Source organism: Pipistrellus kuhlii, unplaced genomic scaffold (genome assembly GCF_014108245.1).
Source record: "Pipistrellus kuhlii isolate mPipKuh1 unplaced genomic scaffold, mPipKuh1.p scaffold_m20_p_5, whole genome shotgun sequence".
Taxonomy (NCBI): Eukaryota; Metazoa; Chordata; class Mammalia; order Chiroptera; family Vespertilionidae; genus Pipistrellus; species Pipistrellus kuhlii.
In genome coordinates this window covers 44,008,544-44,033,020 of record NW_023425551.1, presented here as the reverse complement: position 1 = coordinate 44,033,020, position 24,477 = coordinate 44,008,544, and the positions used below count along the sequence as shown (strand labels likewise).

General features: G+C 42.7%; 1 protein-coding gene and 1 non-coding gene across 12 annotated transcripts in view; one reads left to right on the top strand and one right to left on the bottom strand.

The window, feature by feature from the left end:
• The window catches only part of MDN1 (midasin AAA ATPase 1), a 143,868-nt gene that overhangs the window by 9,391 nt on the left and 110,000 nt on the right, over positions 1 to 24,477 (bottom strand). For 5 of the 11 annotated variants that reach the window (XR_004983670.2, XM_036414107.2, XM_036414101.2 and 2 more), the window contains 17 exons: positions 24,069 to 24,184; positions 22,718 to 23,203; positions 22,219 to 22,445; positions 21,452 to 21,607; positions 21,122 to 21,285; positions 20,223 to 20,384; positions 17,400 to 17,537; positions 15,202 to 15,343; positions 11,956 to 12,131; positions 10,938 to 11,081; positions 10,128 to 10,275; positions 7,456 to 7,781; positions 6,987 to 7,151; positions 4,661 to 4,762; positions 3,837 to 4,041; positions 2,638 to 2,808; positions 507 to 664 (listed from right to left, as the gene is read on the bottom strand). Coding sequence is in view for 10 of the 11 variants with exons in the window: in XM_036414107.2 (XP_036270000.1) it covers positions 507 to 664; positions 2,638 to 2,808; positions 3,837 to 4,041; positions 4,661 to 4,762; positions 6,987 to 7,151; positions 7,456 to 7,781; positions 10,128 to 10,275; positions 10,938 to 11,081; positions 11,956 to 12,131; positions 15,202 to 15,343; positions 17,400 to 17,537; positions 20,223 to 20,384; positions 21,122 to 21,285; positions 21,452 to 21,607; positions 22,219 to 22,445; positions 22,718 to 23,203; positions 24,069 to 24,184 (3,186 nt within the window). In the remaining variant the exon portion in view is untranslated. Of the gene's footprint in view, positions 1 to 506; positions 665 to 2,637; positions 2,809 to 3,836; positions 4,042 to 4,660; positions 4,763 to 6,986; positions 7,152 to 7,455; positions 7,782 to 10,127; positions 10,276 to 10,937; positions 11,082 to 11,955; positions 12,132 to 15,201; positions 15,344 to 17,399; positions 17,538 to 18,954; positions 18,972 to 20,222; positions 20,443 to 21,121; positions 21,286 to 21,451; positions 21,608 to 22,218; positions 22,446 to 22,717; positions 23,204 to 24,068; positions 24,185 to 24,477 lie in introns of those variants that run through there. The other 6 variants (XM_036414103.2, XM_036414102.2, XM_036414106.2 and 3 more) reach the window with 6 other exon arrangements.
• LOC118706248 lies at positions 15,845 to 15,978 on the top strand. The gene has a single exon (XR_004983966.1). It is a non-coding gene; the product is annotated as a U11 spliceosomal RNA (small nuclear RNA).

Below are 24,477 nucleotides of genomic sequence, written 5' to 3'. Positions count from 1 at the left end.
CCAAGAAGATATCAATAATGAAATAATTATTTGATTAATTAAGACTGCCATTAAGTCAAATAATTAGGGAAACAACTTGGTTATTCTGTTCTTCCTAAATGCAGGCATTAAATCAAAGATCCTGTTACTTAACCAACACAAACTGTTAACCCTCCTGCCAGCTCCTTACACAGGATGGACATGAGAAAAGATGTGACAGCTGGAGGCCCAAGGACCAGATCCACCGTCACCCCAGGTCAGGGCACAAATCACCTGCCGTGACCCTGGGATTAACCATTAGAACAGTGTTTTATCTGCTTAGAGAACGCCTGTCATACCAACAGTGATCCTAAGAAATCTGTTAAGGATATGATACCCCAAAACAAACAGGTATTCCATAAAGTTCTAAAGACAATGATTGAAAGGAATTTATAATTACATTTGTCAACTTAGTGAAGTAGTGACTTCTGAAAGATTATTTACCCCCACCCTAATCACCCTACCCCTACTTGTGCAAGTTTTAGTACCTGGAAAATCGTGTCCACGAGGAACTGATGGGCTGTATGAATGGTTGAATCTCGGCTTCTCTCAGGTTTCTCATTCTCTGCCTCCTTGGGGGATCTGTCTGTCCTGGGGTCTTGGTCTTCCTCTGTTTTAAAAGTTTTGGTCTCCATCTCATCAACGCCTATTTTCATAAAAAGACAGAGTTACTTACCATATTAACATAAAGGCAGCTTTCATGGTTGTCTTTCAATCCTAACAATTACTCAGACTTCACTCATTCACTCCCCAGCATGTCTCCACTTAATGGTTCCACATGTTCTTCCACTCTGTAATGGTCATTACCAATTCTTATTCCCCTAACTTCTCCTTCTCCCCACCTTGATATTGAAGGCAGCTGTTCTGGGAAGGTGGAAATAGGGGAGATGATAGTTCACATTGACAAGCCCTGAAAAATTGTGATTCTTTAAACTGTGCATGTAGAGCTTTGATAAAAATAAAAACTAAAATAATTCATTGTTCCATTTTATAGATGAAGAAACTGAGGCTAATAATTTGCCTTAACTGTGAAGTAAGAGGCAAAGTCTAGATTTGAATCTGCGAGTCAATCACAGAGCTGTGCCTTCCCACCGTCAGATAATGGCCAGTCAATCCATGGCAGCAACACCCCTGAGAGGACGGGAAGGAGGAAGAAAAAGTTTTCTAATTTGGCAAGCTCTTTTGAATTTGCCTTTGTTCCATTACTGACAGTTAATTTTTACACTGCTTATAGTATTACATTTCTTTTTTTTCTTTTTTTAAATATATTTTTTATTTATTTTGTACAGAGAGGAAGGGAGAGAGATAGTTAGAAACATCGATGAGAGAGAATCATCGATCAGCTGCCTCTTGCACACCCCCTACTGGGGATATGCCCGCAACCACCGTACATGCCCTTGACCGGAATCGAACCTGGGACCCTTCAGTCCCCAAGCCGACGCTCTATCCATTGAGCCAAACCGGTCTCGGCGTATTACATTTCTTGGCATTTAAAAAATATATATTTTTATTGATTTCAGAGAGAAAGGGAGAGATAAAAACATTAATGATGATAGAGAATCACTGATTGGCTGCCTTCTGAACGCCCCTCCCCCCCCCCCCCCCCCCCCCCATCAAGCCCACAGCCTGTTATGTGTCTTTGATCAGAATCAAACCTGGGACCCTTCAGTCTGCAGGCCAGCACTCTATCCACTGAGCCAAGCAGCTAGGACTTGGTTGTTTTTTTTTTTTAATGTATTTTATTGATATTTTACAGAGAGGAGGAAGGGTGAGAGATAGAGAGCTAGAAACGTTGATGAGAGAGAAACATCGACCAGCTGCCTCTTGCACACCCCCTTACCGGGGATGTGCCCGTAACCAATGTACACGCCCTTGAATCGAACCTGGGACCTTTCAGTCCGCAGACCGACGCTCTACCACTGAGCCAAACCGGTTTCAGCTAGGGCTTGGTATTTTTAATGTATTTTTTATTTCAGAGAGGAGGGGAGAGAGAAATAGAAACATCAATGATGGGAATTACTGATAGGCTGCCTCCTGCACACCCCACATTGGGGATGATCAAGCCTGCAACGTGGGCTTGTGCCCTTGACCGGAATCAAACCTGGGACCCTTCAATCCGCAGGCTGACACTTTATCCACTGAGCCAAACTGGCAAGGGCTGAGAGTTATTTTTTACTGTGTTGAATATATTTTAAAGAACTTGTAATAGCCATTGGTCAACTATGAAATTGAACTGTATGTAAGGAAGTTTGTTACTTTCTCACATGTATTGTCCCCATTCTATATTTATAACATTTTTAATGTATATTTTCATGTAATAGAGAACATTTCTCTAATAGTCAAGAATATACCTTCTTGCCACAATTGGATAAGTGCTCTATTCTGTTCTGCATGTTTTAAAAAGGTGGATGGGATTTTGTCTGAAAGGCAAGTTTCAGTGGTCTCCTTGAAAGAGTGTTTTACACCACCACTCTTCCACTATGAAACACGATACAGTGACATTATAGACCAACAAATGTCTAAGCCGGGGTTTAGGATGTGGAAGTAAAATACAGTGCAAGAGAAGCAACTTCTCTAAGTAAGAGAGCTTAGGAGGGGTCTGTTTTCTGTAAGACTCACCGGAGCCTGCTGTGGTCCCCGACTTGACCTCCTCTGGCTTCAGCTGCTCCGCGTCGACTGCTCTGAGCTCCTCCTGCTCCTCCACGTCCATGAAGATGTCCTCTCTTTCTTCCTCCTCCTGCTCCTTGCTGGAATCTTTTGCAGACTGTTGCTGCTCCATGCTGGCTACATCTGTTAAAACAGTGTACACACACATAGAAAGCCTAGGTCTTTGCAGAACAAAATAATCATGAGTGGGTGTGGTTTCTGTCATTAATGCTGGTTCTGCCACTGATGGGCTATGTGCCTTAGACACAGTGCTGGGCTTGTTTGTGCCCAAGATGTCCTACTAACCTAATTATGTAACTTCTATTCTCTCCATCCCACCTCCTCAAGCCTATCATGTAACTACACATGTGACCACAGAAGTAGGATGTTTAGCTGAACCAGAATAAACAGGCTGGATACATGGCACATGATTCAGAGCAGCTATGGGCATCATCTTCCATTACTAAGTGATGGTGACACTTAGCAGAGAAACATGAATATGGGAATCCCTGCATCCTGATCTCGGACAAGTTCTTAAACTTCTTTGGCTTCAGTGTTCTCATCTATACACTTGAGATATCCCCACTCTCGAGATGGCTAGAGGAATCCATAACCATGTTTAGTATCTGGCACAAGTAAAAGCTCAATACATGGTAGCTGTGACCATTATTTTTTATTTTCCTAAGGGGTAGGGACAGAAGAGGAGAAAAGTAATCTATTGTAGAGGAATTGCTTCTGTACTATCCTCATTGGTAGATATTATCAATAGTATTTCACATATTAGGAATAAAACCGTGGAAAGTCACCAAGAACTAGAGAGACTGACAAATGACTACTCCCTTTCCATGTAAAGAAAACACATGTATTTCAAGTTTATGACTTCTGCCACTGCAGGGAGCAGCCTCAAGGTGATTATGAAGAAATTTCTAGGACTCTGAAAGCCCTAGATCAGTGCTGGGTTTGGATACAATAGTTATCCAAGGTATTTTAAAAACTTACACTAGACCCAGAAACACTGAGCATATGCACTTGGCCACAGATACCTTTAAACAAAAAGCAAAAGCCATTCCTCTCCCTCCTAAAGATAAATTTATAGTAACAGCTGGCAGCACACAGTCACACAGCATAAGCTCTGAGAGCTCAGTGAGCAAAGAAACCTTCCCTGCACCTACCATAGGTCTGCGCATCGTAAGGGTCGCTCCCTTGTTTAATGTGCTCAAATTCAGCCGCGTCCTCCGCCTGGTCCTGGGGCTGGACCGGGGTGGGCTCCTGTGTGTGGCTGTCCATATCCACAGTCCTCAGCCTCTTGTGCACGTGCTCATTGTGATCACCCATGGAGCGTTCATTGTTGGCCTGTCCAGGTTTCCTCTTAAAACTCTGGGAAATAGGAAAGAAATGCATCAGAGCCTTGTCTAATAGGAAAAGACTAAAAATAACCACAGTGCCCGACCCTGGGGGGCTGGTTAAGTAAATTAGGTACAGCCATACAAAAGTGGAATTCAACATAGCTGTTATAAAAAACAGGTAGTTCTTTACATACACATATCCACATTTGCAGACATCATTAAGAAGACAAAACTGGTAGTACTCACTTCCTTGGGTGACTTGAGAACAGTAATAGGATGTATATAAAGATTTTGTATTATGTGCATAAATTACACCCCATTAAAAAAACACCTTTTAAACTCCAAAGACTATGGACATTGAAAAGATTAATACTGGCTGGCGCTGGGCAGCACCACCAGGATCTTAGGCTCTATAACAGGAATGGGGTGGTGGTGTGTGTGTCCATGTGTCCATGATGCTGCACAGTCCACTGGGAAAGCCCCAAAGTTGTGGCCTACTCACCAGGGCTGCCATAGAGTCTGGTCGAACATGGACAGCAAAGGTAAAGAATGTGGCTTTTTTTTTTTTTTTTTTTTTTTTTAAATCACCATGTTTAGAGTATCTTTTTTTTACATGCAGCCTTTAGTTTAGCGGAAGAGTGATAAGACACCTGGGTGTTTTTCCTGGTCTGTTTCTGGGAGGCCAACCGGGCGATGACATTGGATTCGTGGCCTTCTGCCTGGTTCGCGTCCGCAGCTCCACTCCCGTGTTCCTATGAGAGCCAAGCCATAAAGAATGAGGATGGAGGAAGCTGCCAAGCACCTGGCTATTGTGCTGCATTGTGCACAACTTCTCTCACCATTATTCTCATCTCAGAGAGAAACTGTCACACCTGCCTGCTCTGGAGCTCATCTATGACTACAGCCTGGCCTGTGGGCAGAAACAGGAGCATCTAGACCTGGACCCGTTACCAACACTCCGGGTGACCTCACTCTGCCAGGCAGGACAGATCGGATTAGAAAGCAGGCTTCATCAGCAACCAGCTTTATACACTCGAGACTATCTTTTAACTTCCCTGAAGGCTATTTAGCTCAAGTGTTATTGTAAATGGGGAAAATAAGAACACTATCAGCTACCTTAAAGGGCTATTATAAGAACTTGCTAAAGTAATGAAAATGCTTAGCACCTTATGGGTGCTTGATGGGGTGGAGGTGTAAGTATATAAGCAGTGGTAATTACTGGGGAGAAAATGGGCTGAGAGAGGCTCCAGGAACTGGTAGAGTCACTGCTGCATTAGCAGGTCGTCTGACCCAGAGCGCTCATAGCATGCCAGCGACCCCAGCTGTGGCCACATACAGAGCATGTCACCCAGGTCAAAACATCAATTGCTGCCCTGCCAGTGTGGCTTAATGGTTGAGCGTCAACCCATGAACTAGGAGGTCGGGGCATATCAAGGATCAACCAATGAATGCGTAAATTAAGTAGACAACAAATCATTGTTTCTTCTTTCCCCTCTCTCTCTCTCTCAAAATAAAAAAAATAAAAAAAAATCAATCAATAAAAAATCCTATATAATAAAAGCCTAATATACTAAGTGTCCAGTCGTCTGGTCGGACGTTCAACCAATGCTAAGGCCACTCAACCACTTACTATGCTGTGCACTGACCACCAGGTGACAGACATTCAGAACTGTAGGTTAGCTTGCTGCTGGGGTCTGGTCTGTCCCAATGCTAAGGCCACTCAACCACTTACTATGCTGTGCACTGACCACCAGGTGACAGACATTCAGAACTGTAGGTAAGCTTGCTGCTGGGGTCTGGTCTGTCCCAATGCTAAGGCCACTCAACCACTTACTATGCTGTGCACTGACCACCAGGTGACAGACATTCAGAACTGTAGGTAAGCTTGCTGCTGGGGTCTGGTCTGTTGAAACTGAGTGAGACGAGCCAGACCCACTCTGGAGCCCTCCACAGCTGGCCAACCGCCTGTGTCCCTCCCTGGCCCCAATCATGTACCAGTGGGGTCCCTTGGCCTGGCCTGTGCCCTCTCGAAATCCAGGACTCCTCAGGGGATGTTGGAGAGCCAGTTTCAGTCCAATCCCGCAGGCCAGGCCAAGGGACCCCACTAGTGCAAGAATTCGTGCACTGCCCTGCCAGAAACCAATTACTGTTTCACTAATAGATGTGGACAGGAAGCCAGGAAGGCTGTCAATAACATTAATTGCTCTAACCATTCACCCTTTAGTTGAGACATTGTTAGCTGAAACAGCCTCCATCCCTGTTTGTCCTATGTACATTTTTGTTATTTCCTGCCTAAGCCTATGGGTGTTTTCCCCATAGCCTCAATAAAAGGGATAGCAGGGCCAGAGCAGCGAGTAGTTCTCCCACTAGAGTTGGACTACCGCCTGGCCCCCCATATTGCCAAATTAAATTTATTCTAGTCTCTTTTCATTTGTGTGCAGCCCTTCTTCAGAAATCGAACCCTGAACTGGGACCCTGAACCACGCGGGACGTGAAAGGGGATCCCACACCAGCCCTCTACAATAGAAGTGTAATATGCTAAGCAGAGTGGTAGTCCTTCTAGACGAAGCCGGGGCTGTGAGGGAAGCCCAGATCCTGGGTACCTGCCAGCAACCGGAGGGAAGCCTGGGTCTCAGGTGCCAGAGAGAAGCCGGTGCCAGCAGCCAGGGGAAGGAAGGCCTACTCTTGCACGAATTTCGTGCATTGGGTTTCCAGTAAAAAAAATAACATGAACCTGATTCCTCCCCCAGAGAACTACTTAACTTTCTCATTAAACCTATCAGTTAAATATAATGTGTAGCAAATATTCTGGGGTTAGTTTAGGGAAGCATATGAAAGTAGATCTACAATCATTTTCTCAAGAAAGAAAAATGACCTTTAAGATGTCAACTAAAACAAACATCACAGGTAAGCCAGCTACTGTGAATTCAGACAGGAAGCAGCAGCTCTCCTTGGGCAGCTGGAAGGGCCCCTCACCTCCTTCCCAGCCTCCTTCTCAGGCGCGGCCCCGGCCAGCTCCACCGCCTGCTCGCTCTGCATGTTCTCCACCCCAGTCTGCCCGCAGGAGGAGTGCTCCTTCCTCTCCGTAGCCTCTGGCACCTGCTCCTCTGTGTCAGAGTCCTCCCCTTCTTCTTTTTCTTCCTGCAGGGAAATCAAATACAGTATTAAGTGCTCTGGGGAAGGGACATGAAGTAGGGAACCCCTGCAGCAAGCAAACACCTCACTCCTCATTGAGGGGTCTGCAGGGAGGGCATCAACCAGGGAGGGTCTTAAACAGAAAATGAAAGCAGCACCACCTGGTGATGGAGTATCCTAAAGCAGCAGTCGCCAACCGTGGTCCATGAGGTCCGAAGATTGGCAACTGCTATCCTGAAGGACATTCCAGTGGGAGTAAGAATTTCTCCTCATTATTTCTAATCCAAGGCAAACCAGACCACCCTAATACCTGAGGCTGGAGACCTTGGTCAACAGAGACGCCATTCTCCGCACAGTTCTCACTGGCTTCAGTGCCGTCCTTGTCCTCCAGAGACGCCTCCTCCTCCTCTGAGCTTTCCTCAGAAGGCTGGTCCGTATCTTTGTTTTGGTCACCAGCTCCTGTGTCCATCTCTTCCACCCCCTCCCCCTTGTCATCTTCACCGGAGCCTTCCTCAGGCTCCCGCTGACCCTGATCTTCATTCTGGTTGGCCTCAGACTCTTCATTTATTTCCTCAGCTTCATGACCTGCTTCCTCAGTGTCCATTGCTTTTTCTTTAATTTCCAAAGGATTCTCTTCTGGGTACACAAAACAAACAAACAAAAAGACAATTTTTAAAAAACCAGTAAGATCATTTTTTTAAGTTGTGATGGTTACCTAGGTGTTTTGTTACTTGAAACAGGAGTTGGCAAACGATGGCCTGTGGGCCTACTGTGGCTCTCTACACGTTTCTGTAAATCAAGTTCTACCTGAACACAGCCACATCCAGTCACTTATGTGTTTACCCATCTACTCTGTATTGCTTAGGGCTGCTCTCACACTACAATATCAGAACCAAGTATTTGTGACCTGTAAATCTAATTTATTTACTATCTAATATGTTGCCTACCCCTAATCTAAACCATACTTATATATTACATACAACTGATCAGATGGTGCATTTTTTAAAATAAGTCACTAAGAAATTATAAAAACCCACTACAACAGGAACATTTTAGATCACAGATAGGAAATGAGAATCTATTTTTTAATTATTACTGGAAATAATTTATGGACATAATTTTTTGTCATACACAGAAAATACAAAATTCAAATGGAAACAATCTTATTTGAAAAAGTTTTATTTAAAGAGGTTTTATATAGTATGGACACTTAAGAAATCAGTTCCTTTGTCAGCAAATAATTAAAATAACTACTCCTTAGTTTATATAAGCAGTAGCTTAAAATGAGCCTGAGTGTCTTTCTAGGTCAAATGTCTTCCTACACTCTCAGTGGATTTTAACTTTCTTAGTTTTATGCTTGCTTGTTGAATTTAAAGTTGAAGTCAGATTTCAAAATTCTAAATTAATAAAATACCTTCAGAAGCAATAATCTATATACTATGTTTAAAAACAGAGATTCACAAAGAATGTTTTGAGCATGAGGAAAGTTAACCCCATGGCTGGCAAACTGCGACTTGCAGCCACATGCGGCTCTTTGGCCCCTTGAGTGTGGCTCTTCCACAAAATACCATGGCCTGGGCGAGTCTATTTTGAAGAAGTGGCATTAGAAGAAGCTTTAGTTTAAAAAAAATTAGCTCTCAAAAAAAGAAATTTCAATCATTGTACTTTTGATATTTGGCTCTGTTGACTAATGAGTTTGCCGACCACTGCCTTAACCAAGTGGTTCTGAAGTTGCAAGTTCGCAACTTTATTTTTAATTCTCAAATACTTTAAACATGGAGAATGCATTTTACATTTATGAGAACCATATATACTCACCTCCTAGATTTAACAGGTATTAACACATTACCACATTTGTGTCAAACTTCTGTCGCTTCTTTTTAAGAAACAAAGGGTTTTGGATACAACAATCTGGATTCTGGAGGCCCTCCCTCCTTCCTTAGATGTCATCTAACCCGCAGCTGTTGTGTGTTATTCCTGCCCATGTTTCTATACATTTGATGTATTCGTAATCATATATGAAACTTTCCTGAATTAAATTTTTAGATAAATATACCTTATTCTTTTGTACCTTTCTATTTATGTCCCAATATGGTAGTATTTCTTTAGGTTTAATAACTTTTTAACTGACTAATCAGGAAGCAGAGTGAGGCTAGCTCACATCTTTCTGTCTGTTCCCCTCCAGGATGGAGGCCACGATCACAGCAGCACTCTCCCACAGTGCTTCAATACCGGAGGACACGCCCTAGGTGAGTCACCAGGTGGAACAATGACAAGGCACAAGATTATGGTCATATGCCTGCTCTGTGATCGATTTCCCTTGGGTTATTCAACTACATTACCCATTATAATAACTTCACATTTCAGGCTTCACACACAACATACACACAGCAACCAATAACTGAAACAATCATTTCCTTAAAAGGCTGGTGCTAGGCTGCACAAAAAGCCTAGGTATACCCAAATCACAGTGTTTCCATTAACCCATGGAGTAGCACATAGTGATGGCTGTGGGGAAATGGAGCACCACCCAGACACAACAGGATGGAGTCTGGCCGGTGTGCTCAGTGGTTAAGTGTTGACCTATGAACCAAAAGGTCGTAGTTCAATTCCTGATCAGGGTACATACTGTTGCAGGCTTGATCTCCAGTAGGGAGTGTGCAGCTGATTGATGATTCTCTCTTATCATTGATGCTTCTCTGTCTCTCTCCCTCTCCCTTCCTCTCTAAAATTGATTAAAAAATAAAAATACTTAAAAAAATAAAAATACAGGATGGAAATGACAGGATAGAGAGAGAACTGCTGGTTCATAAGCTTTAGGTCCACTCAGATGAGAAACACTATAAATAACAATTTTTGCAAGATGGAATTAAGCTGACCAAACATGATTTATGACTTGGCCATGACATTGACCTGAAGATAAATCAGTTATTGCTATTTTCAGTGAGTTCCCATTGATTGCTTTAGGTTTTAAAGACATACCTTCTCCTTCTTCATGGTCTGTGTCCTCACCACTGTTCTTGTCTTCACTATCAAGATTCAAATCCTCTGGAAGGTCCAAGGCCTCAGGCTCTGGCAGCGTTTCCTGGTTGCCATGGTAAGGGTCTACCTCATTCTCATCATATTCCCTCTTTGGACAGTGGAGAGAACAGACAAAATAACAAAAACGTAAAACTGCTTTTCTTTTGTTATGAAGTAGTTTTCACACATAATTAGCTCTAAGTAGTTATGCTGAGAGAATACAATGTCTTTGCCCTAACATTAGCAGCACACATTCCTATTTTTCTGATATTTTTAGAATTTTCATTTAGAAATTTCAAACTTCACTTTCCTCTTTTTAAAAATCTTTATTGTTGAAAGTATTACAGATGTCCCCTTCCCTATTGATCCCTTCTAGCCCTATTCCAGGCCTTCAAAACACTACCGTCTGTGTCCATGGATTATGCATATATGTCAAACCTCACTTTCTGTGCTTCTTCTCCACTGATAAGAAGTAAGAAGTACTGTGTTACTTGCTCTCAAAGTAGAATCTGAAGTTTATGTGAATTAAGGATTGTAGGTTTTAGCTCCCAAACTACAGCATAAGCCCCAAAAGTACGAAATCCACCTCATTGATAACCAATAGCTAGATATCTCAAGCCTTGTTAAGAGGCTCTCTAACACATTCATTTATGAAACAAAAAACACAGTGGATGAATAGAGAAAAAAGGCCTTGAGACACACATGTGTGTGTGTGGTGCAGTGGCCCTGGCCTAGAGTGAGGAGAGCGGATCTGTTTTGAATCCTCATTACCTCATCTATTTGTTCATTAATTTTGTCTTGGCCTTGTCCATCATCATCAGCTTCTGCTTCTTCCTTCTTATCGTGCTGGTTTTTATCTCTGTTTGACTTCCCAGAATCCAAGTTGTCATCTTTAGCAACAAGTCCACAATCTTCCTAAATGTCACAGGCAGAAAACACAAAGAATCATCACTCTTGATCTAAAAAACTGCTGACACATGCTGGCTCTACCTAATGTAGCAGTTAGGTGTGTAGAATTCCTGTCTGCTGGGCCTATCCTCTGAAGTATCCAGATGACAGGGCATCGTCCATGACCTGGAGAGAACAGTCTGGGTCTGTCCAGACAGCAGTAATAGCAGGTGTGTGAACAGCATGCTGGGTCAGGCTGAGCTGCTACAGTGTCACATCCAGCCTGAGAGTTCTTTTACTGTTGTTGTTTGTTAATTCCCACCCAAGGATATCTTTTCTATTGATTTTTTAGAGAGAGTGGAAGGGAGAGAGGTTTTGGGGGGGGGAGGGGGAGAAGAGAGAGGATGGCAAAAGGGGTAGAGAGGGGAGCGGGAGAGAACCATCGATGTGAGAGAAACGCATCAACTGGTTGTCTCCTGAATGTGCCCCAACCTGGGTAGAGATCAAACCTACAACCAGTTACATAACCTTGACCAGAAATCAAACCCAAGACCCTTTAGTGTGCAGGCTGACGCTCTAACCACTAATACACACTGTCCAGGACAAGCATGGGGGTTCTAAACAGGAAGCTGGAGAAGTTCCATGGCCAGCAGCAGAGTAAGAGCATGTAAATGGAGTTTCCTTAACTTCCCTTCTTTATAACACATGGGATAGCTTAGGTCAATCTACTCTTTTGGCTCTGAATCAATGAGTAAAATATATAGCAGAGATAAAAGAAAAGATAGAAGAAAGAGAAGCAAAACAAAGGAAAGGAAAAGCAGTAAATGAGAGGGAGTGGTGGCTGGGAAAAACGATCTCCCTTCAACCTGGGGGCTATGGGATGGGGGAATTTTTGCATTACCTCATCCATTCCTGGTCCTGTTTCTTCCGTTTTGTTGTCTTCTTCTTCCTCATCTTCCTCCTCATCATCATCACCCCAAAGCCTCTCATCTAGTTTGTCAGCTTCCTCACCATTCAGATCGCCCATCTGTTTATCCAGGTCTCCGCCCTCACTGTCTGATTTCTCATCCTCCTCTTCTGAAAGGGAAGGCACTGAGCTTAGTTAGGCAAACCTGGTCCTGTGTGTGTAGGGGAGGCCTGAACCTACTACCTGGTAAGAGCCCAGTCTGGGACTTACTGCCTGCTTCTACAGAGCACTCTACTGGCAGAAGCCTTCAGATCTGCTGCAGTAGTCCTACTGCGTTTCGGAAACTAAAGAAACAAGGAAGTCTGTAGTGTGCCATGTTAACAGACCATTAGAAGGACGGTAGAATAGCTGTCAGAATGTTTAATACTGGTGCTGGGGGAACATTCATTAGGGGCTCAGCAACCATACTTTTTAAATTTCTTATCTGTAAAATGGTAAGAGTTGGCCTATTACATTTCCAAAGTCCCTTCCCTATCCCCAATATACTATACATCTATGGTTTTATCCAACACCTAAAATCATGTGCATAGCTTAATCAGAATTTTCTTGCCACTATCTTTGCTTAAGTTCCACTATGTCAAAGTTATAACCTTACTAGAAGCCTGGTGCATGGATTCATGCACTGGTGGGGATCGGGCCAAATAGTCCAACGCCACCTACTGCTCCTGCTCATCCCAGCCTTGCTGTACCTGCTGTGGGCTCACACCCAGTCAGTCCCATTTGGGAGAGGCTCGCTGTGGCAGTGCTTGCCAGCCAGCCGTGAGCCCTGTATCTGGTACCCGTGGGTCAACTAAGCAGTGCTCCTGCTATGGGAGCACACTGACCACCAGGGGGCAGCCTCTGCATTGAGCAAATTCCCCCTAGTGGTTAGTGTGCCTCATAGTGACCAGTCGTTCAGTCACTTATGCTTTTATATTTATAAATGCTGCTTAGGCAAGTGTACACACTTCTACTCTGAGGTCACCCTGCATTTCTGCTAGATATTTGCTTAGAAAAAGACACTATATCTCAAATTCATCTTTGGACAGAAACTTAGGGCAATAGTTGAACTATGGAACAAACATATAACAGATGATGATGTGCTATAAGAAACTACCATGTTTCCCCAAAAATAAGATATCCTCTGAAAATAAGACCTAGTGCATGGAAAGATAAGACATCCCCTGAAAATAAGACCCAGCGCAACTTTGGGAGAAAAAAATTAATATAAGACACTGTCTTATTTTCAGGGAAACAGGATATATTCTCAAGTAATTTTTAATGACAAGGGGAATGTTCATAATACATTAATAAATGCCTAGGTGGCCCTCGTGTACAACATCGTCACAAGAAGGCTATCACAGGATGGCCACGTGCACAGTGGAGGTGGGACCCAGTGGCTGCTCCGCACAGTGAGGCCTGGGGGTCCTGTGGCTCTGCACATAAGCAGGGGTCCTGACAGAGGACGACAGTTTTGGGCAATTGGGCCGGCAGGGGAGAGCAGGTGGGGGCAATTGGGGGCGATCAGGTTGGCAGGGGAGCAGTTAGAGTGCAATCAGGCTGGCAGGCAGAAGTGGTTAGAGGCAATCAGGCAGGCAGGTGAGCAGTTAGGAGCCAGTGGTCCGAGATTGTGAGGTCCACCAGGGATCAGTCCTAAACTGGCAGTCATACATCCTGAGGCCTCCTCCCCCCCAACAACCGTGCACCAATTTCATGCGCTGGGCCTCTAGTATCTATACTAATAAAATGATAATATGCAAATTAGTCAGGATGCCCTCACAGTAATGACCGTACAACAGGCTGTGGGGGATGACAAGGCTGGCAGGGGGATTAGTGAGGGATGACCAAAGGACTGAACAGCAGGCTGAGTGGGGTGGGCAGTGAGGGGCGATCAGGACGGCAGAAGGGGTAACCAGGCTGGCAGAAGCAGGGGACAGTTAGGAGTGATCAGGCAAGCAGGCGAGCAGTTCGGAGCTAGTGGTCCCAGATTGTGAGAGGGATGTCCAACTGGCAGTCAGACATCCCCTGAGAGGTCCTGATTTGGAGAGGGTGCAGGCTGAGTTGAGGAGACCCCCCCCCCCATGCACTAATTTCGTGCACTGGGCCTCTAGTATATATGTGTGTATATCTATCTATCTATCTATAGATTATATATATATATATATATTACATATAAGGCTAATGTGCTAAGTGTCTCTCCATCCAACTGGTGGGTATGCCACACACTGACCACCAGGGAGCAGGTGCTCAATGTAGGAGCTATTGAGCTGCAGTGACTTGGCAGCAGTTCTTGGTGACACATCCCAAAACTAGAGAGAAGGGTGCCCGATTCCTCATAGGGCCGCATGATTCCACCTTCAGCCATGGGTTATGTTGTTGCTGGGGCACTGTTGGCCCCAAATCTGGTTTATTGCACACTTGCATTTGCATTCCACACCCTGTACAACAGCAACTTTGCAGAGTGCCCTCATGAATCCTGGACCCCTCAGGAGATGTTGATAGACCTGGTTTCGGCCCAATCCCTGCAGGCCAGGCCAAGGGACCCCCACCTACCGGAGGAACCTTGCTCACTCTGCAGATGCTGGGAAGGGACCGAGGAAGGTTGGCTCAAGGGCGTGACCAGCCTGTCTCTCCCAGTCCTGCCGCATTGGCCATCTTCTAATTAATTTCTTTTCAATGTGCATGAATCCATGCACAGGGTCACTAGTGTGTGTGTGTGTTTGAGTATTTGGATGATTTGAAGGGTAGGCCTAAGGGGTATGTATCTATTTCATTCCTGCATTTTTGTTCCAAATAGTCTACAATAAATATCTACTATTTTTGTATTTATGGTGGAAAAGTTAGCTTTAAAAACTATCCTGAACAATTTACTTTTGAGCTAAGGGCCCCACCAGGATTGCCTCCTTTCTCTCCTGACTTCTCCTTTCACACACTGCATTTAGCAATGAAGCAGCAGGAGCACCAGCCAATGTCTCAGGTTCCTAAGAGAAGAATCATCAAAACTGCCTATGGACCTCCACCTGGGTGGAGATGGTGATGGTGCATGCTAACTGCTAATGTCCTCATTTGTAGTTATGCAGAATAACCAACTTGGTCCAAAAGATTCTAATAAAACAACAGGCTCCTTTTGGGGAACACATAACTTTCTATTTTAAAAAATTATTTTTCAAAAGCAAGAATGCAGTGAGATAAGTCTCAAACCTTGTTCTTCAAGCTCCCCATCATGCATCTTCCCATCAAAGTCTTCTGACATCTCAATGGCGTTATCCTCTCCCTTAATGTCTGATTTTGAGTCAGGATCCTCTTTATCCTTTTCTTGACCCTTCTGAAATGTATCTTCTGCCTGCATCAAAAAGCATAAAGAAAATACAAACAAATGTAAGTTAACTAATGTTTATTCAGTTTTAAATAGAATATAAATATGTATGTAAATGCTAAGGTTAATGGCATAAAGTTATTTCTGGGAAGAGAAAAAGAACAGATAACCACACAATAATTTCTCATTTGCTATGAGGTTTCTATAGTTAACCTTTGACTGGAATCGAACCTGGGACCCTTCAGTCTGCAGACCGATGCTGTATCCACTGAGCCAAACCAGTTTCAGCTATTGATTTTTTACAGAGAGAAATGGAGAGGGATGGAGAGTTAGAAACATTGGTCAGGTGCCTTCTGCACAGCCCCCATTGGGGATGTGCCCGCAACCAAGGCACATGCCCTGGAACCAAACCCGGGACCCTTCGGTCGGCAGGCCGACGCTCTATCCACTGAGCCAAACTGGTTTTGGCTTGTTGTGGTTTTAAGTGAAAATTTTTTTAAAGAATCCAGACATTTAAAAAGAATATGTGAAAAGGGCTTCTGTCCTGAGTGGCACAAGAAGAGCAGCCTAATTGCTCTACATGTGGAATCAGGATCAAGAGATTTCAGAAGCATAGTTTTTTGGTACTTGGGCAGCTGGTGATCGTTGGTCCTGGTGCCCGCAAAATAAATAATAAATAAAATGAAAATTAAAAATAAAAATATGTATTCTCTGTAGTATAAAATAAAAAATAAAAATATGTATTCTCTGTAGTATAAAAAAATTCATCAATCTTACTGCCCATATCTCTCTATATAAAAGGCTAATATGCAAAGTGTCCCCATAGGAGTTCGACCGGGAGTTCTATTGCTCACTATGTGTGGTGACCACCAGGGCGTGGTGCAGAACAAAGGCAGGCACAGGTCAGCAGCTGGCAGCCAGAAAAGGGAAGCCCCAGCTGGCAGCTGGAAGGCCCCGATCAGCCCTGATCGCTGGGCAGAACTCAGGACCTTACCTGTGCACCAATTTCATGCACCACTCTCATAGACAGTAACACACTATGAATGCAACTTTGTTCACTTCTCCTTAACCTATATATTCCTATATACTCTATGTGATACTTGGGGTGAAAGATTCATGACTGTTATCTCTCTCATTGTGAATGAATTTTTAAAGTCCTTTTTTTTAAAATACAAAAGTAATAAAATCTTATTAAAAGAATTCTAAGCACTATGTAAAGAGTTAAGTTTCCCATGGCACCACCATCTTCCAAAACTTCCAAAGAAATTACCATCAATAACATTCTGGTGCATCTTTTTATTCATGAATACATCATAAATATTAATACAAGTGTTATGTATCAATACCTGCCTCCTGACATCTTTTTAAATAAAAAAAGGATTAATACTTTACAAATTGGAGATTTGCTTTTTTAATTTAAAAAATGTCTTTTAGATATATTTCCATGTTAATACATATAAATCTAACTCATTACAGGACTGCTCTGCATATTATCTTTGATCCTTATTAGCATTTCTATAAAAAATGGAATTCCTAAGTCAAAGAAGATAACACAATTTAAAATTTATTATATAGTGCCAATTTTTTTTTAAAATCCTGCCTCATGTTTTTTGTTTTGTGTTTGTTTGTTTTTTTTGCATTGGGTTGTATTTTTTCTATTAAGCTTACTCTTTTTTTACTCTAAATTTCTTAATATTAGCAAAGTACTATATGTTAAGTTAGACTTGAGAAATAAAAAAAAGCCAAAAGCCAACCTTTTTATTTTTAAATGGACTATTACCAAAAATACTTTAGAAAAATCAACAGCAACAATTTCCCCATTTAAAACTTTTATTTTTTTCCATTTAAAACTTTTAAATCACCTCTCTCTCAAAGCCATAAGCAGTGACTGAGTTGCAAAGTTCCTTTCTGTGATCTTTATACTTTTTATTTACACCCACTCACCACACCCGAGTATTCTTCAAGGTCCACAGATTTCAGTTTGAAAACCATTGACATTTATGCCAGTAATTTAACTATTAAAAAGAAAGGGGAAGAGGATCGGTCTTCTGTAAACTTTATGCTTCAGTCATGTGAAACGTACCTGTTCTTCATTTTCTATCTTGTCACTCACATCCTTCATGCCTTCACCTTCTCCAATTCCACCTCCTTCATAGTCATGGAACTCAGTTGCCCCCTCACCTGCTGAATCTTCCATAAATTCTTTGGGCAGGCAAAATCCCTTGAACATAAAAGAGTGAACAGTTAGGCAATACAGAAGGGGATTTTCAGTCCTACCACACACACAAAAATTAAAACAAATGCTTAATTCTTTCCTAGCTCAGTATTTTAAATCTGATAAAAATACAGTAGGCCTTTGACGTTCTTTTCATCCTTGGTGATAACAGTTATTACCCTGTTTCCCCGAAAATAAGACCGTGTCTTATATTAATTTTTTCTCCCAAAGTTGCGCTAGGTCTTATTTTCAGGGATGTCTTATTTTCGGGGAAACACGGTACGTAGTTTCAAAGCCTGACATCAGATTTAATATATGAGGTTCTGACTTTGAAGAGGCCTCTAGTGTGTGGTTAATTTGTCATTTTGCCAAGACAGAAATTTGAATAATGTATATTAGGGAAAGTATTTAAAAGGAGCAAGTCAGAGAGTAGACTTCTCAATGTCTAAATCCCAAAGGGGTTTTCTCTTCTTATTTTCTTCTGAAATTAGTAAGCCTAAGAAAAGAGGGAGAAGACATGTACCCCTGGAGGTACAACTTAAAGCAGATGCTACAAGAGGGAGGTTTCATTTTTTACTTGAAAAATGGAAATTGTGCGCTAGCTGGTTTAGCTCACTAGATAGAGCATTGGCCTGTGAACCGAAGGGTCCCAGGTTCCTAGGGTCCCAAGGGAATGTATCTCAGTTGCAGGCTCCTCCTTGGCCCAGGCCCTGGCTGGGGTTCATACAGGAAGCAACCAATAAATGTGTTTCTCGCACATTGATATTTCTCTTTCCCTCTCTCTGAAAATTAATGGATAAATATCCTTAGTGAGAATTAAATTTTTTTTAAATGGAAATTTTGGGCAATGTTCCTTAAATAAAATTTTAATATGTTAAAAAATATGACTTCCCCCAGCTCTTAAAGCAAACCTGTCCCTCTTGGGGAACATGGCAACCCTGGCTGCCACCTGGCACTTGGAACAATGTGGAGTCTAGACCAATGGTTCTCAACCTTTCTAATGCTGCGACCCTTTAATACAGTTCCTCATGTTGTGGTGACCCCCAACCAAAAAATTATTTTCGTTGCTACTTCATAACTGCAATTTTGCTACTGTTATGAATCGTAATGTAAATATTTGTGTTTTCCCATGGTCTTAGGCTCTACAGCAGCGGTTCTCAACAGAATGACATACCGTGTCCCTTTTTGCCCCGTCAAGTTCCCCACCCATACCCCAGGCCTTTAGCACCCTATTATCTGTGTCCATGGGTTATGCATATACACATACAAGCTCTTTGGTCCAACCAACTTCAAGTTCCCTCAGCACTACTCAGAAAGGATACGAATAAATTCAATATGGACATAAAAATAAAGGAAAGGCAAACTCACTTTCAGGATATGTATTCTTAGAAAGTCAACTGAAAATACATTTTTGTTAACTTACCTAATTTTCCCATTGAGCTACATTATTTTTTAAAAAACTACATTCAGATGCAGGCAGAATAAGACCACACAGGAAAGATTCAGATGTCCTGCAGGGCACTCCACTACAGTAGCTGCAGCTGGGACAGCCGCTGGGCTCCCAACACCTTGCTTATATCAGAACCACTTCCTTCTCCACAACACACCCCAACGTATACACAAGTCAGAAGGCCAAAATCATTCTAGAACCTATTAGACCAATACAATGTGCAAGTAGACAAAACGCAGCTAACCCAAATACCAGGGCACCCTCACCATACATTGTCCTGCTACCGTAATTTGCATGTGTGTCACCCACCACCAAGAAATGATGGGATGTGTAAGACTGGCTTAGTGCTCATCAGACAGAGGGGGCAAATCAGAGATGCATCCATTTATTTATTACTCAACAAATATACATATTTATCCTCTAGAAACAAGGCATGTGCTTGCCTTCCATTCTTGGACCCTTTTCAGTACTCCAGATCCTCAGAACTAGGAACTCTCAACTGTTTAAGAAACCTAGACCCTAGCTTCAGTTTGTAAATTTTTATCTCCCTCAAATGAGTCTCATCTGTACTGTACTTAGATTTGGAGAAAATCTTGGAATACTAAAGAAATAAAAACAAAACAAAAGTGTACACATTCAATTGAAATTATCACAAAAATGCTAAGTGTATAGCCAGTTCTCATTTTACAAATGAGGAAAGTGAGGTTTAGAGAGGTCAAATGAGTAACTCGAGAAATCATAATCAGGTTACCACACCATGCTCAGTCTGTTAGATTTGGCTGTCTCCTGCTGGGTGCAGGGGCTAAATGAATGAATGCATGAATGAGAGATTTCCCAATTAAAAAAAAAATGCTCTAGCTAAATTAAAAGCCCCATTACCATTTCATCATAATTACATATAAATGATTTAAAGAAAACTTAGCCTTACAGATTCATCTATTCTAGAAATCTAGCTTGGAGCTAATTGAAGAAGACTTCAATCTGGGGACAAGGAGAGAAGGGTGTGAAAAGCTGCAGCCATTAGACAGCCTCTGGAGTCTAGGGAGATCATCAGTGAAGGGTCTGTAGATTCCAAGACTACAGTTGAAATAGGCTTATTAAAAGGGTGCCAGGCAAAGCTTTACATTAATAATCCACAGGGAGAGCAAATTTGAAGGTCTGAAATAAAAGCCCGTCCAACAAACACTAATGGGTACAGAATGCTCCAGCTACCCACGGTGCTCCACATGAGCAGTCCTTACCTTCTGAGCAAGCTCCGAGAAGACCTGGGTGAGCACAGAGAGAAGCTTTGCAGTGCTACGATGAGTTGCCAAAGACATGGTCAGGAAGAAGAGGACGAGGTCCGAGTACCTTGAGAGCATGGGCAGCAGGCGCACCAACCAGCAGCAAGACTGGCTGAAGAACTGGGGGCAAAGCAGATCAGAAGGCCTGGTCACACTGCTAAAGGGGGACTGGGTTTTCCTTGGAGTGATAATAAATTGGTTGTAACAACACTATGAATTCAAGGTACTAAATGTCACTACTGGTAGGGGTTATGTATTTTTAACATGCACAAACACCTGCTCACTGAGATTTCTTCCTTGTTCACACAACGTACACTTTAAATTCTCAGTCACTTCAGTCTCATTTAATTAACAAAGTTTTTTTGTGTTTTTTTTTAAAATAAAATGTTTATGAACAAATTTCATTGGGAATCAAAGTTGGCACTGGAGGCAATGATACAGAATGACATTCAGTATCCTACAAAGTAAGTTGCCTCTCAGGACTTAATGGATTTGACAGCTGGCTTAGTGGGAAAAGATGGTATTTGCCGTGTGGCCACTAAACTTCAGTTAATGGCAGCAAACTGAACATCGAATACTCAGGAGAATGTGGTTAAGATACAAAATACCAAGATAATGAATATCCTGGATTGCTAGCATTTTTGTATTTAGGCATCTTACAACTGTAACTCTTAGCTAACAAACCCTAAGCTTTTCAGTTTATCAATGGCGTTTACATCTACAAAGCAAGCAAATTCCTACTGATTTTGCCACAGAGGCCTACTTTAGGACCATCCACATAGCAAGGCAAAAACCCCTCTCTGTCTTTGCTCAGCCTACTCCCAATAGCAAGAAGCTTATAGAGAACATTTGGTTACCATGTGCTTTGCTGCTGTGCCGTCCTCACCACACGATTTCAGTCTCTCCAATAGCTCAGAGACAGCAGAAATTATTTTTTGCACATGCAAATTGCTCACATCATCCCACAAGTCTTCCTCTAAGAGTTTTGTTAGATGTCCTGATTGCAGTCTCTCAAAGCCTGCTGAAAAGAACAACATGATGAATAACTGAAGATAAACCCTTTCATCCCCATTCATCCAGTCATTTATTTCAATATCTGTCCTTAAATATTCAGTCACAAAGATAAATCATCAAATTGAAAATTTAAATCAAATATGAAACTAATGTTTGCCTGATTTCAGACATACCATCCTCTTCCTGTGGCCTTGTCTGGTCAGTGTTTTCGTCTGTCTTTTTACTATTTCTTTCTGCTAAGTTCTGGATGGCATAAAGGATGGACCGGATGGCAGTTTCCATTTTCTCCGCAAAATCTTCCACAAACCCTTCATCCAATATTTGGTTTCCTATTAAGTAAATGGTACAAATAATCAAAAAACCTGATCATTTGTGTCAGGAAACCAATGGCAATGCTTACTTGTTATTTTAACAAATGGTCACCTGTAAGCACCTACTATGGATCAGCCACTGTGCCAAGCTATGATGGATAAAAAGATGAATGAGACAAAGTCTAAGTAAAGCTACAAGGTTATAGTCTTATATTAAAACAATATAGTCTTATATTAAAACAATTTTGCTAAAAGAATGTAAAAAGTATGAAAGTAACAGTTTAGATGGTGTGTATAAACACTTAGTCAAATGCCACCATCAGCTTTCCGGTATAAGGGAGAACTGTCTGTAACAGCTGAGGGAGCCTGTGGTTTCTCCATTCACATGTGCTACAAAGAAAGTGAGGTGACTGCAATCCAAAGACAAGGGATGAGTGTAGGAAAATAAGAGCTGTGGATCAAACCACACCTGTCTGTCTTAGAACCCTGGACAGATAGGAAATAGTATGAAAGAGTATGTGTCTTTATTTTAGAATGAAATAGTATGTGTCTTTAGTATAATCTAGACTTTGTCTATAAGATCATTCCTATGCTGGGCTTTTCCTCCCTTACTGAATAACAGTCCTTACCTCCTTGGCTGCCTGACGTGAGAAGATGTGTCTCCCAGGTAGTAAAGTCATCTGTGGCTTTACTGATTTCTCCTCTGACATATTTCAGGCTCTCAACTAATGCCATATGTTGGTCTCTTTGCTCAACCTCCATCCCTGGAAGAATGAACAAGGACTCTAGGCCTTGCAAATGAGCTGACACCTGGGACAGGCAACTCAGCCCAGAAGAGCAAACTTCAAAATCTTTCCTGCAACAACAGAAATGCCACAATGTTGAAAGGAAAGGGATATGTGCCACCTCCCCCTGCCACACACACAATCCTTCCTCCAACAACTAAAACGGAAGCAGAGCAAAACTCGCTGTATGTGAAACTGCTACACATATGCCACACAAAGCACTATGCATGTCTGCTGAAAAATCGAGAACTGAAGTCCAAGTTCTTGCATAATTTTACCCATCAATACACTCTGAGCATGTACTCAAGCACACAGAGGAGAGCAGAGGCATAAGCACACTCACCAAGAATGAAAGAGTCTCTCACAAGACTGCTGCCTAATTCTGTCAATGTCAGTTTTCACTGTTTGAACGGTCTTCAGCATCTCTGTTAATTTCGAAGTTGACTGTTGCCAAAGCTGGTCCTGTTTCCGCATCCGGCAACCAGAGGGCAGCTTACTGCCAGGTACTGGGGATGGATAGCTCAGATCTGATGGGCTGAGGTCCGGCATTGCACTGGAAAGCTGCCCCGTGGTGAGCTCTGGTCCTTCCGGGAAGAGGATAGAAGGCTGACCCTGTGCCTGGGCATCACCTTGGCTTGGAGCTGACCCTGCGCCGGGGCAGCACTGGAAGAGCCAGGAGAGCTGCTCAAGCAGGATATGGCTCTGCATGGCCAAGTGCTGCAGCCTCTCTGTCCACTGCTGCACGCCGTCCTGGGGGGGGAAGGCCACGGGGTAGAGCAGTGGCTCTGTCAGCCTGCCCTGAATCTCCTGCACACAGCTGAGGAGGTTTCTGCGCAGAGAAAGCCATGGAAAAACACAAGGCACCTTAGACTATGTCACCACGTTGTTTTTTAACAGTAAATTCATTCATTTCTAAAGCAAGTATGGGCTTTTTCATTTTTTTTTTTTTTAAAGGGAGGTGGAGGATCCCTCCAATAGGTAAGAAATCTATTCAAATGCCTTCCAAAGCATCTAGACACATCCTTCAGTCTTTCACAAGCATAAAAACTTACTGCCTATCACCTGGCCCCTTACACCTCTCACATGCAAATCACTCCAATGCAATGATTTCAACCACTTTTCTAAAAGAACAACCTAGTTAATGTAATATACTTTGCTCAATTAGCCCTTATGAGTGGGCAGCAAATACCTAAAATTGAAGTGATTAATCTGGAAATACTACCTCTCAACGTTCATTAGATGATGACAGACTTCCCAACTGTCCTCACCCTTTAAATATCTATTTCCATTGAAGAGCATCCAAGTATTGATGAGCAAATTGAAACTTTGTGATCCAAAAAGCCCAACAAACTGAAGCAGACTCAGATCTGATTTGTGCCAAGTCTGGGATGGCCTATCCAGCCCAGATAGACTGTCAGCCTCTGATGCCCTCTTTCTAGACCCAGTGCAGTTCAGCCATGGTAATATTTACTGTCTGGCTCAGCACTGAACTCATCTCCCAGACCCCTTCTCTTGAGAGGTACTCTCAGAACCAGGGGGCAGAGTCGCATCACCAAAAACTAGGAGAAACCCTACCTGTCTTTTCAGGTCTCAGATTTAATTTCACAACTGAGAGCAGCACATGCAGAAACCCTGAGCTGACCCCACGTAATTCTTGCTAACTCGGGCCACAAACCCAACTAATCCACTGTTACCTGAGGAGGATCCACTGCTCAGTCAGCGTAGTCAGGGAGCGCCGCTGCCGGATAAGCATCTTCATCAAATGTGCCGAGAACCCTTTACACCGCTCGATGCTGCCCACGCCCACTTCCTGGCAGGGAGAGAAGGAAAGGTGCTGTGGGTGCTGCTGCCCAACTCCAGGGAAATAGTAGGTAACCTTTGGTGTGCTGTGCTTTAGAGGCGTGAGCCACATTGATCCTTTGAGCACTGCTTCTCAAACTATACTCCCACAGATCACTGACATTCCACGAACAGAAAGGTTTCACACCAAAATTGGGTATTAGTGGTCTTTTCTCAATTCATAAGGGAAAAAGATCTGAAGGTGGTATTCTGAATTGGAAGTTTATGTTTCATAATTTTTCTTATGCATTTGGCCCTGTTGGC